Raw genomic sequence first — 14008 nt, 5'->3', positions numbered from 1 at the left:
TAATGTCAGTATAACCAGATATGAACAGATATGTACAAGAGGAGTTAGAGTAATGAATAAATATATGGATTATATAGAATTACATGCAGATATGGACAGTATATGCAGGTAATACAGGTGTTGTTGTGATGGGGTTATTGTGAATGAAGAGTTCAGGGGGATGACAGGGTTGTTGTCCTGCGGAGTTCAGGGCGATGACGGCAGAGGGGATAAAGCTTTTCCTCAGTCTACTCATCTTGACCCGAAGAGTCCGGTATCGCTTCCTAGAAGGAAGAAGAGTAAACAGTCTGTGGTTGGGATGACTGGAGTCTTTGATGATGCTGCGTGCCTTCTTCAGGCACCGGTTTTAGTAAATCGACTCGATGGTAGGAAGTGATGTGCCGATGATGCGTTGGGCCATCTTCACCACCCTCTGCAGTGACTTCCGGTCCGTGGCTGTGCAGTTGCCGTACCAGACCGTGATGCCGTTGGTGAGGATACTCTCGATGGTGCACCGGTAGAAGTTCACCAGGATTCGAGGAGATAGATGGGCTTTCCTCAGTCTCCTCAAGAAGAAGAGACACTTGTGGGCCTTACTGACCAGTGACGAGGTGTTGAGGGACCAGGAGAGGTCCTCAGAGATCTGGACACCCAGGAATTTGAAGCTGGCGACCCGCTTGACCTCCTCCCCGCTGATATTGATGGGGGCGTGCGTGTCAGCCTCAGTCTTCCTGAAGTCAACGATGAGTTCCTTGGTTTTCTTGGTGTTGATCACTGCCGTAATCTCAATAGTCAGTCTAATATTTATTTATTCATATATTTATTTATTTACTACGTAGTAGAGCGCCATGACGTGACGTCACATCAGATTTTTGTTTACCGTATTTTCCGGACTATAAGTCGCTCCGGAGTATAAGTCGCACCAGCCATAAAATGCCCCAAAAAGTGAAAAAAACATATATAAGTCGCTCCGGAGTATAAGTCGCATTTTGGGGGGCAATTTATTCGACAAAATCCCACACCAAAAACAGTCATGAACGAGCAACAACAGGCTAAACAATAGCAACAACAGGCTAAACGATAGGTATGCTAACGTGACAAATACAAACAAAGAGCTGAGAACGGGCCTGACGTAACATATAGAGTGATTAAGGACAACTATTACATGAATAACATGTTTATAAAACCATCGGTGTCACTCCAATTCATTAAATAGCAACAACAGGCTAAACGATAGGTATGCTAACGTGACAAACACAAACAAAGAGCTGAGAACTGGCCAAATAATAATAAATAATAATAATAAATATAAGAGGAGCAAAAATAGAGCAAGTGTACATACAGCAGACAGTGGACTTGGATATGGTGCTTTAAAGTGTTAAACTATGAAAAAAAGCGCGACTTATAGTCCGGAAATTACGGTAGTTATGTGTCAGTGATCAGATAGACAAACTGCAGTTGAAAACCTAAATGTTACTTAAGCACTCTTCTTATTTTGCTTCGACAACTTATTATTGTACGTGCTTGATAAAATTAATGATGAAATTACAATTGGAAGCTGTTATCGAAAAGTGTTTCCAAACATTTGACTAGTACTGGAGCATAGCCTGAGGATGTGTCAATGACCTCCCCTTCTCAGGAGTCTGAAATATAAGCAGAGGCTAAAGTGAGAGGATCTTTCAATTTGGCAGTAATAACTTTATTTACCGTATTTGCCGGTGTATTGGTCGACCTTTTTCAATCCAAAATCGACCAAAAAAAATCGACCTCGACTTATACACCGAGTCATAAAATTTAACTTCGTATTCATCGCTTCAAATGTGATGGTAACCAAGGCCGTTTCTCATGCATCTCATTGTGCGTGGGTGTGCGTCCGTCAGGCTCATCAAACAGCGAGAAACTGAATCATTATAAAGCGTTCGTCGTATTAACACGCATACTCAGCAACAATTTCAAATATTCTCACCTCAATAACGGACATCGAAAGCCAGGCAGCGACGATGACTGCTAGGGGGAAGTAGTCAGTCATCGCGCGTCAAGCAACGACAATAACTACCGGTACGTAAACATTCAATCGCCATGTCTAAATGAATGTCGTTCGCACTTAGAAAATATTCGCCAAACTTCGCCAGACTTCCAGGGGAAGAGGCCGAATTTTCACTTGTTCTGGCCGACCGGAGGAACCAGCCGAGGCGGACACTTTACGGCGGTTGAGTCGTTGGCACTTAGAAAATATTCGCCAAACTTGGCTGGACTTCCAGGGGAAGAGGCCGAATTTTCACTTGTGGTGGCCGACACGGGGAACCAGCCGAGGCGGACACTTTACGGCGGTTGAGTCGTTCGCACTTTGAAAATATTTGCCAAACTTGGCCAGACTTCCAGGGGAAGAGGCCGAATTTTCACTTGTGGTGGCCGACATGGGGAACCAGCCGAGGCGGACACTTTAAGGCAGTTGAGTCGTTGGCACTTAGAAAATATTCGCCAAACTTGGCCGGACTTCCAGGGGAAGAGGCCGAATTTTCACTTGTTCTGGCCGACATGGGGAACCAGCCAAGGCGGACTCTTTCACTTAGAAAATTTGAACCGGGCGGCGTGCGCGAGTGCGCGGCCCGCTGGAAGTCGAATGAGGCTCCGCGATTTCATCCGCGGTGCTTATAAAGTGCCGATCCGCCGGCCGGAGCTATTTTCGGCCACCCGGCGCGTGCGCACGGCCTCCCGGCTGTGCCGGGTGGCGTGCGCGAGCTCGCCGGCTGCTGGAAGTCGAATGAGGCTCCGCGATCTCCTCCGCGGTGCTTATAAACAGCCGATCCGCTGTGCGGGAGCTATTCCCGGCCACTTGGCGCGTGCGCACGGCCTCCCGGATGTGCCGGGCGGCGTGCGCGAGCTCGCCGGCTGCTGGAAGTTGAATGAGGCTCTGCGATCTCCTCCGCGGTGCTTCTAAAGAGCCGATCCGCTCGGCGGGAGCTATTTCCGGCCACTTGGCGCGTGTGCACGGCCTCCCGGTGGTGCCGGGCGGCGTGCGCGAGTGCGCTGGCCGCTGGAAGTCGAATGAGGCTCCGCGATCTCCTCCGCGGTGCTTATAAAGTGTCGATCTGCTCGGCTTGGAGCTATTTCAGGCGTCCCGGTGGTGCCGGGCGGCGTGCGCGAGCTCGCCGGCCGCTGGAAGTCGAATGAGGCTCCGCGATCTCCTCTGCAGTGCTTATAAACAGCCGATCCGCTCGGCTGGAGCTATTTCCGGCCACTGCGCATGCGCCCGGCCTCCCGGAATTTGAACGCATTTCGTCAATAAATTTCGCATATTTCTGATTGAATTTTGAAGTTTAATATAATGCAACAATTGAGCTCGACTTATACAAAGGATATATCATAAAATCGTAAATTTCCGTCGAATTTTAGGGGGTCGACTTATACACCGAGTCAACTTATACACCGGCAAATACGGTAATTCCAATCCTAAATCTCATCTGGAGGAAGGAGATGTGACAAGAATGTGAATGGTTGCTGGTCACAGCCTTGTCTCAATGGTGGCTCACCTAGTGGTAGAGTGTCCGCCCTGAGACTGGAAGGTAGTGGGTTCAAACCCTGGCCGGGTCATACCAAAGACTATAAAAATGGGACCCATTGCCTCCCTGCTTGGCACTCAGCATTAAGGGTTGGAATTGGGGAGTTAGATCACCAAAATGATTCCCGAGCGTGGCACTGCTGCTGCTCACTGCTCCCCTCTCCCCCAGGGGATGGATCAAAATCACATGGGGATGGGTTAAACGCAGAGGACAAATTTCACCACACCCAGATGTGTGTGTGATGATCATTGGGAATTTAATTAATGTAATTTAATTTTTTAATTAATTTAATGTATGGATCTGCTAAATGACTACATTTGTCATTGTCCTCTTGCTCAACGGTGACAGCCAATGTTGGATCCCTGTTTGAGGATTTGACACCACCACATGCTTAGCTCCATTCCGCCGATTTTGGACTGTATACTTGGATTGTTTTTTTGGACTCGAGGCCAATCACCTTGAAGACTCCTGGCTGGACTGGCAGAAGCGGATCAATCGAGTACAGCGTACACCCCCGACGCGGCATTTGTCCTCCTATCAGCTGACGGTGCCACGGGCAATAGGAGACCGGCCGAGGAGGGACGCTGACGGCTCGCCGCCCGATCAGGTGTCGTGCGCCGGCGACGTATCGAGATGTCGCTGTGTCGTTCATCTGGAGCGGAACCGGTGATTTGGCGCGCGGAATTTGGGTCGACAAAAGTCCGGAAAACGAGTCTCGAGTCGGGCCCGTCCTCTCTCATCGCTTCCCTTCGCAACCGCCGTTTCGGGACCCACGACAGCGTCGGGACCCCGGTTGCTTGGGTAGGCCGGGAGGCGCCTGCTCCAAAAGGTGAACACCATTCTCAGTGCCTCGGTACTTTGTGCACTTTTCAACATGTATTATTACAGACGCTTGCCTATGGTCTTTTGGCCTATATTGACTATTATCTGCCTGAGCGTTCTGGATCAATCCGGAAGGACCACTGGCAGTCATTCGCACAGGCCAGCCATAGTCTACTATGGTGGTGGCACGATGGACTACAGGCTATTATCCACAGACGTTCTCACTTTCTGGATCACTAGAAATACAGGACTTCCTAATCTGTCTGGGCTACAATCTCCACTGTATTCTTTTTTTCTATTGCAGCATTGACTCTCCCTTTCTATTATATGTTAAAACCTCATTGAAAGACAACTGCAATACTCCTAAAAAACCTTTTATGTGCTCAGGCGCAATTTAATTATTCTCATACTGCTTATCTCAGGCAATGTACATCCAAACCCAGGTCCAGCTATTCTTAATCAGAATGTTTCTAATTTGTCATTTGCCGATTTTTGCACATCTATGGGTTTCTTACATATTAACATTCGTAGCCTGTTAGCCAAATTTGATTTGTTGAAATCATGGATTCATACTGCTATTCCTGATGTTCTTGCTATTTCAGAATCATGGCTTAGAAAAAGTACTGTCAATTCTGTAATTTCTATACCAGGTTACATTGCTTTCCGTCAGGACAGAGCCACCAAAGGGGGTGGTGTTGCTTTATATATTAAAGACCATCTGCAATGTACTGTTTCCCTATCAAGGTCTGTCCCTAAGCAATTGGAATTATTAGTGGTGAAGATAAAACTGTCTAATAACTTCTCCCTTTCTGTTGCTGTCTGCTACAGACCACCATCTGCCCCTGTCTCATCTTTAACTACCCTCAGTGAACTCTTGGCCCCACATATCTCCTCTGAGTTCATTCTTTTAGGTGATCTAAATCGGGATATGACTAACCCACCGGAACTGGTTGTGCAACAATTTGATGCCCTAAACCTCTTTCAAATTATATCTGAACCCACTAGACATAACCTGAAATCTCCTTCTTCTGCCACACTGCTAGATGTTATCCTTACAAACGCTCCCTCTAATTATAAGACTGGTGTTTTTAGCCAAGATCTGACTGATCATTGCACTATTGCTTGCATAAGCTCTGGTTCTTCGGTTAAACGCCCACCCGTGATGGTCTATAAACGCTCCCTGAAAAAGTTTAACCTAGACACCTTTCTCCAGGACATTGCTGCAGTGTGGTGGACTTTTTCTACTGTAGATGCTACCTGGTCCTACTTCAAATCGACTTTTGGACCGATCATCAACAAACATGCTCCGCTCATTAAACTACAAATGAAAGACCGCTGCAGTCCCTGGTTTTCCCAAGATCTGGCTGTGTTAATCCGTCAAAATAACACCTTATGGCGGAAAGCGATTGGCTTGCTTTTCGGCAATGTAAAAACAAATGTACACAGGCAATCAGAAAAACCAAAGTCACCTATTTTCTGGATAAATTTGCATCCTGTTTCTCTGACGCCAAAACATTTTGGAAAACAGTCAAATCCATGGAAAATAAATTGACACCTCCCCTATTTCCCACTGCTATGACTTTTGGTGACACTGCTGTTACCAATAAGTTTCTTATGGCCTCTCTTTTAAATCAACATTTTGTTAATTAACGTCCCAGTCATACCCCCCACCACTGCCATTTTACATTCATCCATGTGTTCTAGCCCGGTGAGGTTCTCCTTTAGACCCATCCTGACCTCAGAGATTTTTGAGGAACTCTCTAAGCTGGACACTAATATGTCGGCAGGTACGAGTACGACAAGTTGGACCCAAGATTTTTAAAAATTGCTGCTCCCATTATTGCTGCCCCTATCTCACGGCTTTTTAATTTGTCCCTGGAGTTGTCTGTCTTTCCTCCAGAATGGAAATCCGCATTGATTACTCCACTCTTTAAAGGAGGTTCTGGCTCTGACCCCAACTGTTATAGACCTATTGCCATCCTGCCCTGCTTGGCTAAGGTCTTAGAAAAACTGGTCTACAAACAGCTCAGTCTTTTTTTGGCCTCAAATAACATCCTGTCCGAACTGCAGTCTGGGTTCCGGCCTGGCTATGGATGGACGAAAGCTACTTTGAAGGTCCTAGACGATATCATTACTTCCCTGGATTCCAAGCAGATTTGTGTTGCTGCCTTCATTGACCTGATTTAAGCCTTTGACTCTATCATCTAATCCATCCTCCTGCAGAGGCTCTCTATTATTGGCCTGTCATCACAGGCATGTGATTGGTTTAAATAAATAATAAATCGACTCCAGCAAATTAAATTGGAAAATATTCTTTCTGACCCTCTCACCATCTCCAAAGGGGTTCCTCAAGGCTCAATCCTAGGCCAGTTGCTGTTCTCCATTTACATTAATGATGTAGTCAAGTATGTCGGCAGCTCAAAGATCCACCTTTATGCTAATGATACTATCATATACTCTGAAGGTCCTTCTCTCCATTCTGCAGCATCCTCATAACAACTTAGCTTCACCTCCGTTGAACAATATTTCCATAATCTCCATCTCCTTCTTAACACTAAGAAAACCAAATGCATAATTTTTAACCGGTCTCGCGCTCCCAACAATACCCCTAAAATATTTTGTGCAGATGGCACTGAACTCGAGTTTGTAAATTGTTACAAATATCTTGGTTTATGGTTGGACTCGTCCCTCTCCTTCACTACCCACATAAAACACCTACTGTCAAAAGTCAAATCTCGTCTTAGCTTCCTCTATCGCAATAAGGCCTCCTTCACCCGTGCAGCTAGACACTCTCTGGTCAAAATGACCATCCTGCCCATTTTTGATTATGGCGACACCATCTATAGCAGGGATGTCAAAGTCAAACACACCGAGGGCCAAAAAAACAAATTTGCTACAAGCCGAGGGCCGGACTGGTTCAATGTTTATTAAAATATATCGGAATGATTGCACATAGCCTTTTGAACTAAGACCTAACACAGTGTACATTATTTAATGATTAAATGAATATGGCAATATTTTGTTATGGCTCTGTCAGTAACTTCAAGGGAAAACATTTTCAACAGCCAAACAGCAAAAAATTCAATTGTTTTAAAAACAAAATGTGTTTCTTAATATCAACATAAATGCATAAGTAAAAGTGCATGCATTATAAACTGAAAATGTATTATTGTGCTGCTCTATGATCTACCGATCATTGCTTTCAAATCGTAAAATAAAAAAATAATCAAATCAGTTGTATTCTTTCTCATGGCTCTTATCTGCAATTTTCCCTTGGTCCATTCAACTGAAAAATAAATATAAATAAATAAAATTCAAAAATTTACGGCACACAGACAAAACAATACTTTCTTCAAAGAAAAATCACGTCTTGTAGAAACAAATGTAAAAATGTAACCGAATTAAAAAACGGAAAATACGTTACTGTTCTGTGATGCTCACTTGTCTGAGGCTGAGCCTGATACTTAGAGGTGTCTCATTGTTTGTACAAGTTCATCAATGTTCGGGGTTAGGCTCTGAGGCTCAAAACCCGTTTTTGATCAACTCTCCTTCTGCAAAGGGCCGGGCTGATTTGGCGATATCTTTTGCCACAATAAAGCTAGCCTTGGCAGCAGCCTCGCTTTGTGATTTAGCATACGTGAACATAGCCTGTCTGGACTTAAGGCCTCGTTTTAATTCTTCCACCTTCTGTAGCTTTTGTTCATATTCCATATTCTTGTCTTGGTCTGTGTGTTTCTTAGACGTTTGATAGTGCCTTCTTAAATTTAATTATTTCATTACAGCCGCATTTTCTCCACACAGAAGACACACAGGTTTGCCTCTTACCTCCGTAAACATGTACTCTGCCTCCCACCTGGCCTGAAACCCCCTGTTCTCAGCATCCACCTTACGTTTAGCCATTTTTGAGGAGGGGGGTATCAGAAAGTTGAACTCTGCTCTGACTACTGATGAATAATGAAGCCGCTTGTGCGAGCTGCAGGGACATCGCGGGCTACCGTTGCATTGTGGGAAATGTAGTGTTGATGCGTGCAAAACACCAGCGGGCGGCTGTGGCCTACGGGCCGGTTCTAATAGTAATTCAATATCATCCAGGGGGCCATAGATAATCAATTCGCGGGCCGGATCTGGCCCGCGGGCCGTAACTCTGACATATGTGATCTATAGGATGGCATCCCACGCCACTCAATAAGCTGGACCCTCTTCACCACTCCGCTATCCACTTCGCCATAGGTGCGCACTTCTCCACTCACCACTGTGATTTGTATAAATTAATTGATTGGACATCACTCCACACCTGACGAGTTCACCATTGGTTTCACCTCATTTACAAATCCATACTCGGGATGTCACCTCTCTATCTCTCCTCCCTCCTGCACCGTCATCATCGTTCCCTCAATCTAAGGTCCAGTAATCTTATTAAATTCACCATACCCAAAGTACGTACAGTTTTTGGTCGAAACTCCTTCCATTTCTCTGCAGTTTAAGATTGGAATACTATGCAAAATACCCTTAAATTCACTGTCATCACATCATTTACAGTTTTCAAACAAAAATTGCAACAAGTTTTAACCGACTCTTGCAGCTGTTAGTTTAAATATTTTATTGTTCTTGGTTGTTGTTCTTTATTTTTGATTGTGTATTTATATAACCTTGTTTTATGTATGTATTTATTTTTTAGCACTCCGTCACCCACCCCCCTCAAAGAGCCATTGTTCTTTGGGTCAGGCCACAGTTGTAAATAAGAACTTGTTCTTAATTGTTTGCCTGGGTAAATAAAGGTTAAATAAAACTAAAAAACTGTATATGCTGCAAAGAACAACAGCTTTTGGGATATTTCCATTTAATATTTATAGCTGTGCTGTATACTTTATCTAAGGTATTTTGAAATGAAATGTAGCAAACATCATACCAAGTACATAGGTAATCTCACCACAGCAGGATTGAGGCACCAGAAACTTAGTGACAGAGATCCAGTCTTCCCTCTGACTCTTGGGTGTTGCGTTTGACCTTGTTGGGCCATGAAGCCCTGCGCGTCACTCATGTTGGACATGTCTTTCCTTATCCAAGAATATGTCTTTTGAAGTACAACTCTGTAGTCTTCAGAATACCTACAAATTCCCACACACACACGCAAACAAACACGCAGGCGTGCAAACACACACACACCCACACACACCAGCACCCGCACACACACAGACACACCCACCCACACGCACCACCCACCCACACATACACACACACACACACACACACACACACATGTGCACGCACGCACGCACACACACACACACACACACACACACATTCAGTCTATGCAATAATACTGAGAACTGGTACCATCAGATTAAAATCACAAGGGACAAGCAGTACAGTCAATTGGATGGAAATTGTCAGCAATAATAGCAATGTGTATCTTATGATATTTTAAAATTCCATAGATTTGCTTTTATGTTTTGGAACGACTCAAACCTGCAGTTGTCTCTGTAGAGAAAGTCAAGAACCATGAAGAGTCCTTTGAGGATACTGGATGATGATGAGCTTATCGTTGGGACCTGCATTCTGTTATCTTTGCCATTTATAAATCCTATAATCTCCTCCTTTTCAAGCACTGCAGCCATGTTTTGCTGCAATATATGAAACAAATGTTAATAACAATGCTGTGACCAGCATTATTTCACAGAAAAAACAAAAGTAATAAGCAGCTATGAAGGCCTTCCCATCCCTTCGGGGTACACGTACAATGGAATTGAATATTTATTTTTAAACTGGCCCAGGCCTGATTCTAGATTTTGTTAAATGTCCAATAACATATTTTCTTATCTGTGTGTCAAGAAGTAGCCTCTGACAAAACATCACACGCTTGTTTAAACATATAATAAATAACAATAAAGAAATTCATTCATTCAAAGTCAAAGTCTGCTTTATTGTCAATTTCTTCACATGCCAAGACATACAAAGAGATCGAAATTACGTTTCCCATATCCCACGGTGACAAGACATAGTACAAAACATACATACAAGTAAACAACACAAAAAGTAAAAACAAGAAGGCACAAACAATGAATAAATAAGAGCGATGAGTAAGTAATAAATAAACAAATAACATAATGAATAAGAGGAGCAAAAATGGAGCAAGTGTGCATACAGCAGACAGTCAGAATATAGCGCAAAAGTACAGGACGTCACGCAGGAGGGGGGAGAGAGTTCAGGAGCCTAACAGCCTGGAGTATGAAGCTGTTGGTGAGTCTGGTGGTGCGGGAGCGCAGGCTCCTGTACCTCTTCCCAGAGGGCAGAAGATCAAACAAAGAGTGAGCCGGGTGACTCACATCACACACAATCGTGGTCACCTTGCTGGTGAGATGGGAGGTGTAAATGTCCTTCAGGGAGGGGAGTGATGCACCAATAATCTTACCAGCTGTGATCACTATGCGCTGCAGGGCCTTCATGTTGTATTCAGTGCAGCTACCACCCCACAGAGCGATACAACTGGAGAGGACGCTCTCAATGGTGCCACGGTAGAATGAGGTCATGATGGCCCGAGGAGCACTTGTCTGAGTTTCCGCAGGAAGTACAGGCGGCGCTGAGCTTTCTTCGCCAGTGACGCAGTGTTGGTGGTCCAGGAGAGGTCCTCACTGATGTGCACCCCCAGGAATCTGGTGCTGTTCACCCTCTCCACCACAGCACCGTTGATGGTCAGTGGCAGGTGTTGGGTGCGACTCTTCCGGAAGTCAACAACAATCTCCTTGGTCTTGTTGACGTTCAGCAGGAGGTTGTTGTCCCTGCACCACGTGGCCAAAAGGTCGACCTCCGACCCGTATTGAGTCTCGTCACCCTCGGTGATGAGACCCACCAGAGCCGTGTCGTCGGCATATTTCAGCACGCGGTTGCTGCTGTAAGTCGCAGTGCAGCCATGTGTCAGCAGGGTGAAGAGCAGCGGACTGAGCACGCAGCCTTGGGGGGCCCCCGTGCTCAGCGTGATGCTGGCGGAGATATTGTTGCCAACACGTACTACCTGAGGCTTCTGACAGAGGAAGTCCAGTAGCCAGTTGCAGAGGTACTAGGTACTGAGGCCCAGCCTCTGTCGAGTTTGCAGATGAGTCGCTGTGGTACAATGGTGTTGAATGCAGAACTGAAGTCCGCAAACAGCAGTCTCACATACGAGTCCCTCCTCTCCAGGTGGGTGAGGGTTGAGTGGAGGGCAGAGCAGATGGCATCCTCAGAGGACCGTTTGGCTCGGTACGCAAACTGGAAGGGGTCTATGGTGGGGGGGGGGGGGGGAGAATGGACCTGATGTGCTCCATGACAAGCCGCTCAAAGCACTTCATGATGATGGGTGTCAGTGACACGGGGCGGTAGTCATTGAAGCAGGATGGAGCAGGTTTCTTCGGCACAGGTACGATGGTGGCTGCCTTGAAACATGATGGGACGATGGCCAGCTGCAGGGCAATGTTAAGGTGCCCGTGAAGACACCCATCAGCTCCCCAGCACAGTCCTTCAGCGCATTCATTCATTCATTCATTCATTCATTCATTCATTCATTCATTCATTCATTCATTCATAATCAAAGCCTAAACACTCCTCAGCGAAATCATGTAATATCATATAACCCTCGAGGAGAAGTACATCGGCTAATAGTGATGGACATTCTGTTAGGTTCAAGATATGGCTCCAAGAGACTTTTGGTGCAAGTTTTGTGCTGTTACATATCCCTCCCAGTTTTAATGGACATGAGTGAAACAGAAGTGAAACGGGGCTGCTTGGTTGAATATTTCTAGGGTGTGCTTGTGAGCCTTCTTTTTAAATCATAAAAGCACCCCCTATTGCTTTTCCAGGCCTCATGTGCGTGCAAGTTTCATAAGCGTTCATGAATGTTGGAAAAAAACTCAGCATAATTTTTCTTGGCAAACAGCATGTTGCTACAGCAACAACGTTTGACGAAATAAGTTGTGTCATTTTCAACATCTAAAAGTGAAAGTGCCATAGTTTCAAGAAAATAAGCAGTATTAGATGCGGACTGGTCATCTGACTAATCAATGTGGAGGGATGGAGAAAAAAATGCTGCACAGCTGTTAATATGTTGCAGAAAACCACAATGTCTTTACATTTATTAATTTGTGAACTTCTCACAACGGAGGCTCCGTTCCTTCCCCTATCTCACTTATTGTTTGTCAAGCCACACTGGTAGGCCTCACCTCTGACAGACGGCTAATAATGGTCTATATCAAATAAACTACTTCGAAACTCAAAGAACCTTGTTGAAAATACTCACATAGGGCAAGGAAAAACTAAAAAAAAAACAACCAGGGGAAAAATGAGAAACCTTGAGAAGGGACTACAGATGGAAGGATCCCCCTTTCAGGATCACCAGGCTGCAATGGATGCAGAGAGGGCACATAAAATACGTAATATGAAAATCAATGAAAAAGTGGATGTCCAAGTCAAAGCGAAGAGCTGCCGGAGGTGCCCTCGATTGTCCTAGCAGTGTCTTCGAGGAGGGTAAGCTGCAGTTCCCTCATCCTGAATTGGTCCACGGGTATCCAGGTAGCCGCTGTCAGCTTGGGTGCCAACTAACCACCTCCCCTGCCGGGGAGGGTTGGGGGGAGGGGGGATGGGGAGAGGGAGCGAAAACAAACTCCAGCCGAATCGGCCACTACAGGTTAATTAAAGCCCATATCATAGAAATGTGTCTTTAAACGTGTCTTAAATGTTTCTAGTGAGGTAGCAGTTCTAATACCCATTGGTAGGGCATTCCAAAGCTCTGTAGCCTGAATAGAAAATGCTCTAGACCCTGCAGACATTTTCTTGGCCCTCTGTGTCACTAAAAGACTAGCGTTTTGCGAACGAAGGTTACGAGACGGAACATAAGGAATGACTAGGTCGACGAGATATGAAGGCACTAAGCCATGCAATGATTTATAGGTTAATAGAAGAACCTTGAAGTCTTAAATTGACTGGGAGCCAATGTAAGTTGGCTAATATTGGGGTAATGTGATCAAATTTTCTTGTCCGTGAGAGCAGCCTTGCAGCAGCATTTTGTACTAACTGTAGACTTTTGATGCTGGACAAAGGAAGACCAGAGAATAATGCATTACAGTAGTCCAGGCGCGACGTGATGAACACATGTATAATAGTTTCCGCATCACCGGTCGAGAGGATCGGCCGAATCTTAGCAATATTACGAAGATGAAAAAACGCAATTCTTGTTATATTCTTAATGTGTTTTTGAAAGGAGAGCGTTTTGGTCAAATATTACCCCGAGATTAGTTACAGTATCGCTCTGAGTGATAGTACGGTTATCTATAGTTATAGTGGTTTCTTTAAATAAGTGTTGATAACGAGTAGGACCAATTATCAACATTTCAGTTTTATCTGGGTTAAGACGAAGGAAGTTGAGCGACATCCATTGCTTGATCTCCGCAAGGCACGTCTCAAGATCACAACAGTCCCGCGGATCAGTCATTGATAACGGCATATATAATTGGGTGTCGTCCGCGTAACATTGAAAACTAATATTATATTTACGTATTATGTCCCCAAGCGGAATCATATAAATATTAAATATAATTGGTCCGAGTACCGATCCCTGTGGGACACCACACGTAACATTGTAGAGGTCAGAGGACGTATTGCCATGGACCACTCAG

General features: G+C 45.0%; 1 protein-coding gene across 29 annotated transcripts in view; it reads right to left on the bottom strand.

Annotated features, from left to right (window-relative positions):
* Positions 1 to 14008, bottom strand: part of brip1 (BRCA1 interacting helicase 1) — a 280957-nt gene that overhangs the window by 207249 nt on the left and 59700 nt on the right. For 26 of the 29 annotated variants that reach the window (XR_007482710.2, XR_007482708.2, XR_007482712.2 and 23 more), the window contains 2 exons: positions 9834 to 9988; positions 9274 to 9472 (listed from right to left, as the gene is read on the bottom strand). Coding sequence is in view for 25 of the 29 variants with exons in the window: in XM_049725680.2 (XP_049581637.1) it covers positions 9274 to 9472; positions 9834 to 9988 (354 nt within the window). In the remaining 4 variants the exon portion in view is untranslated. The remainder of the gene's footprint in view (positions 1 to 9273; positions 9473 to 9833; positions 9989 to 14008) is intronic. The other 3 variants (XM_049725658.2, XM_049725666.2, XM_049725664.2) reach the window with 1 other exon arrangement.

The sequence above is a fragment of the Syngnathus scovelli genome, chromosome 7, assembly GCF_024217435.2.
Source record: "Syngnathus scovelli strain Florida chromosome 7, RoL_Ssco_1.2, whole genome shotgun sequence".
Taxonomy (NCBI): Eukaryota; Metazoa; Chordata; class Actinopteri; order Syngnathiformes; family Syngnathidae; genus Syngnathus; species Syngnathus scovelli.
This window is presented reverse-complemented; position numbering and strand designations above follow the sequence as displayed.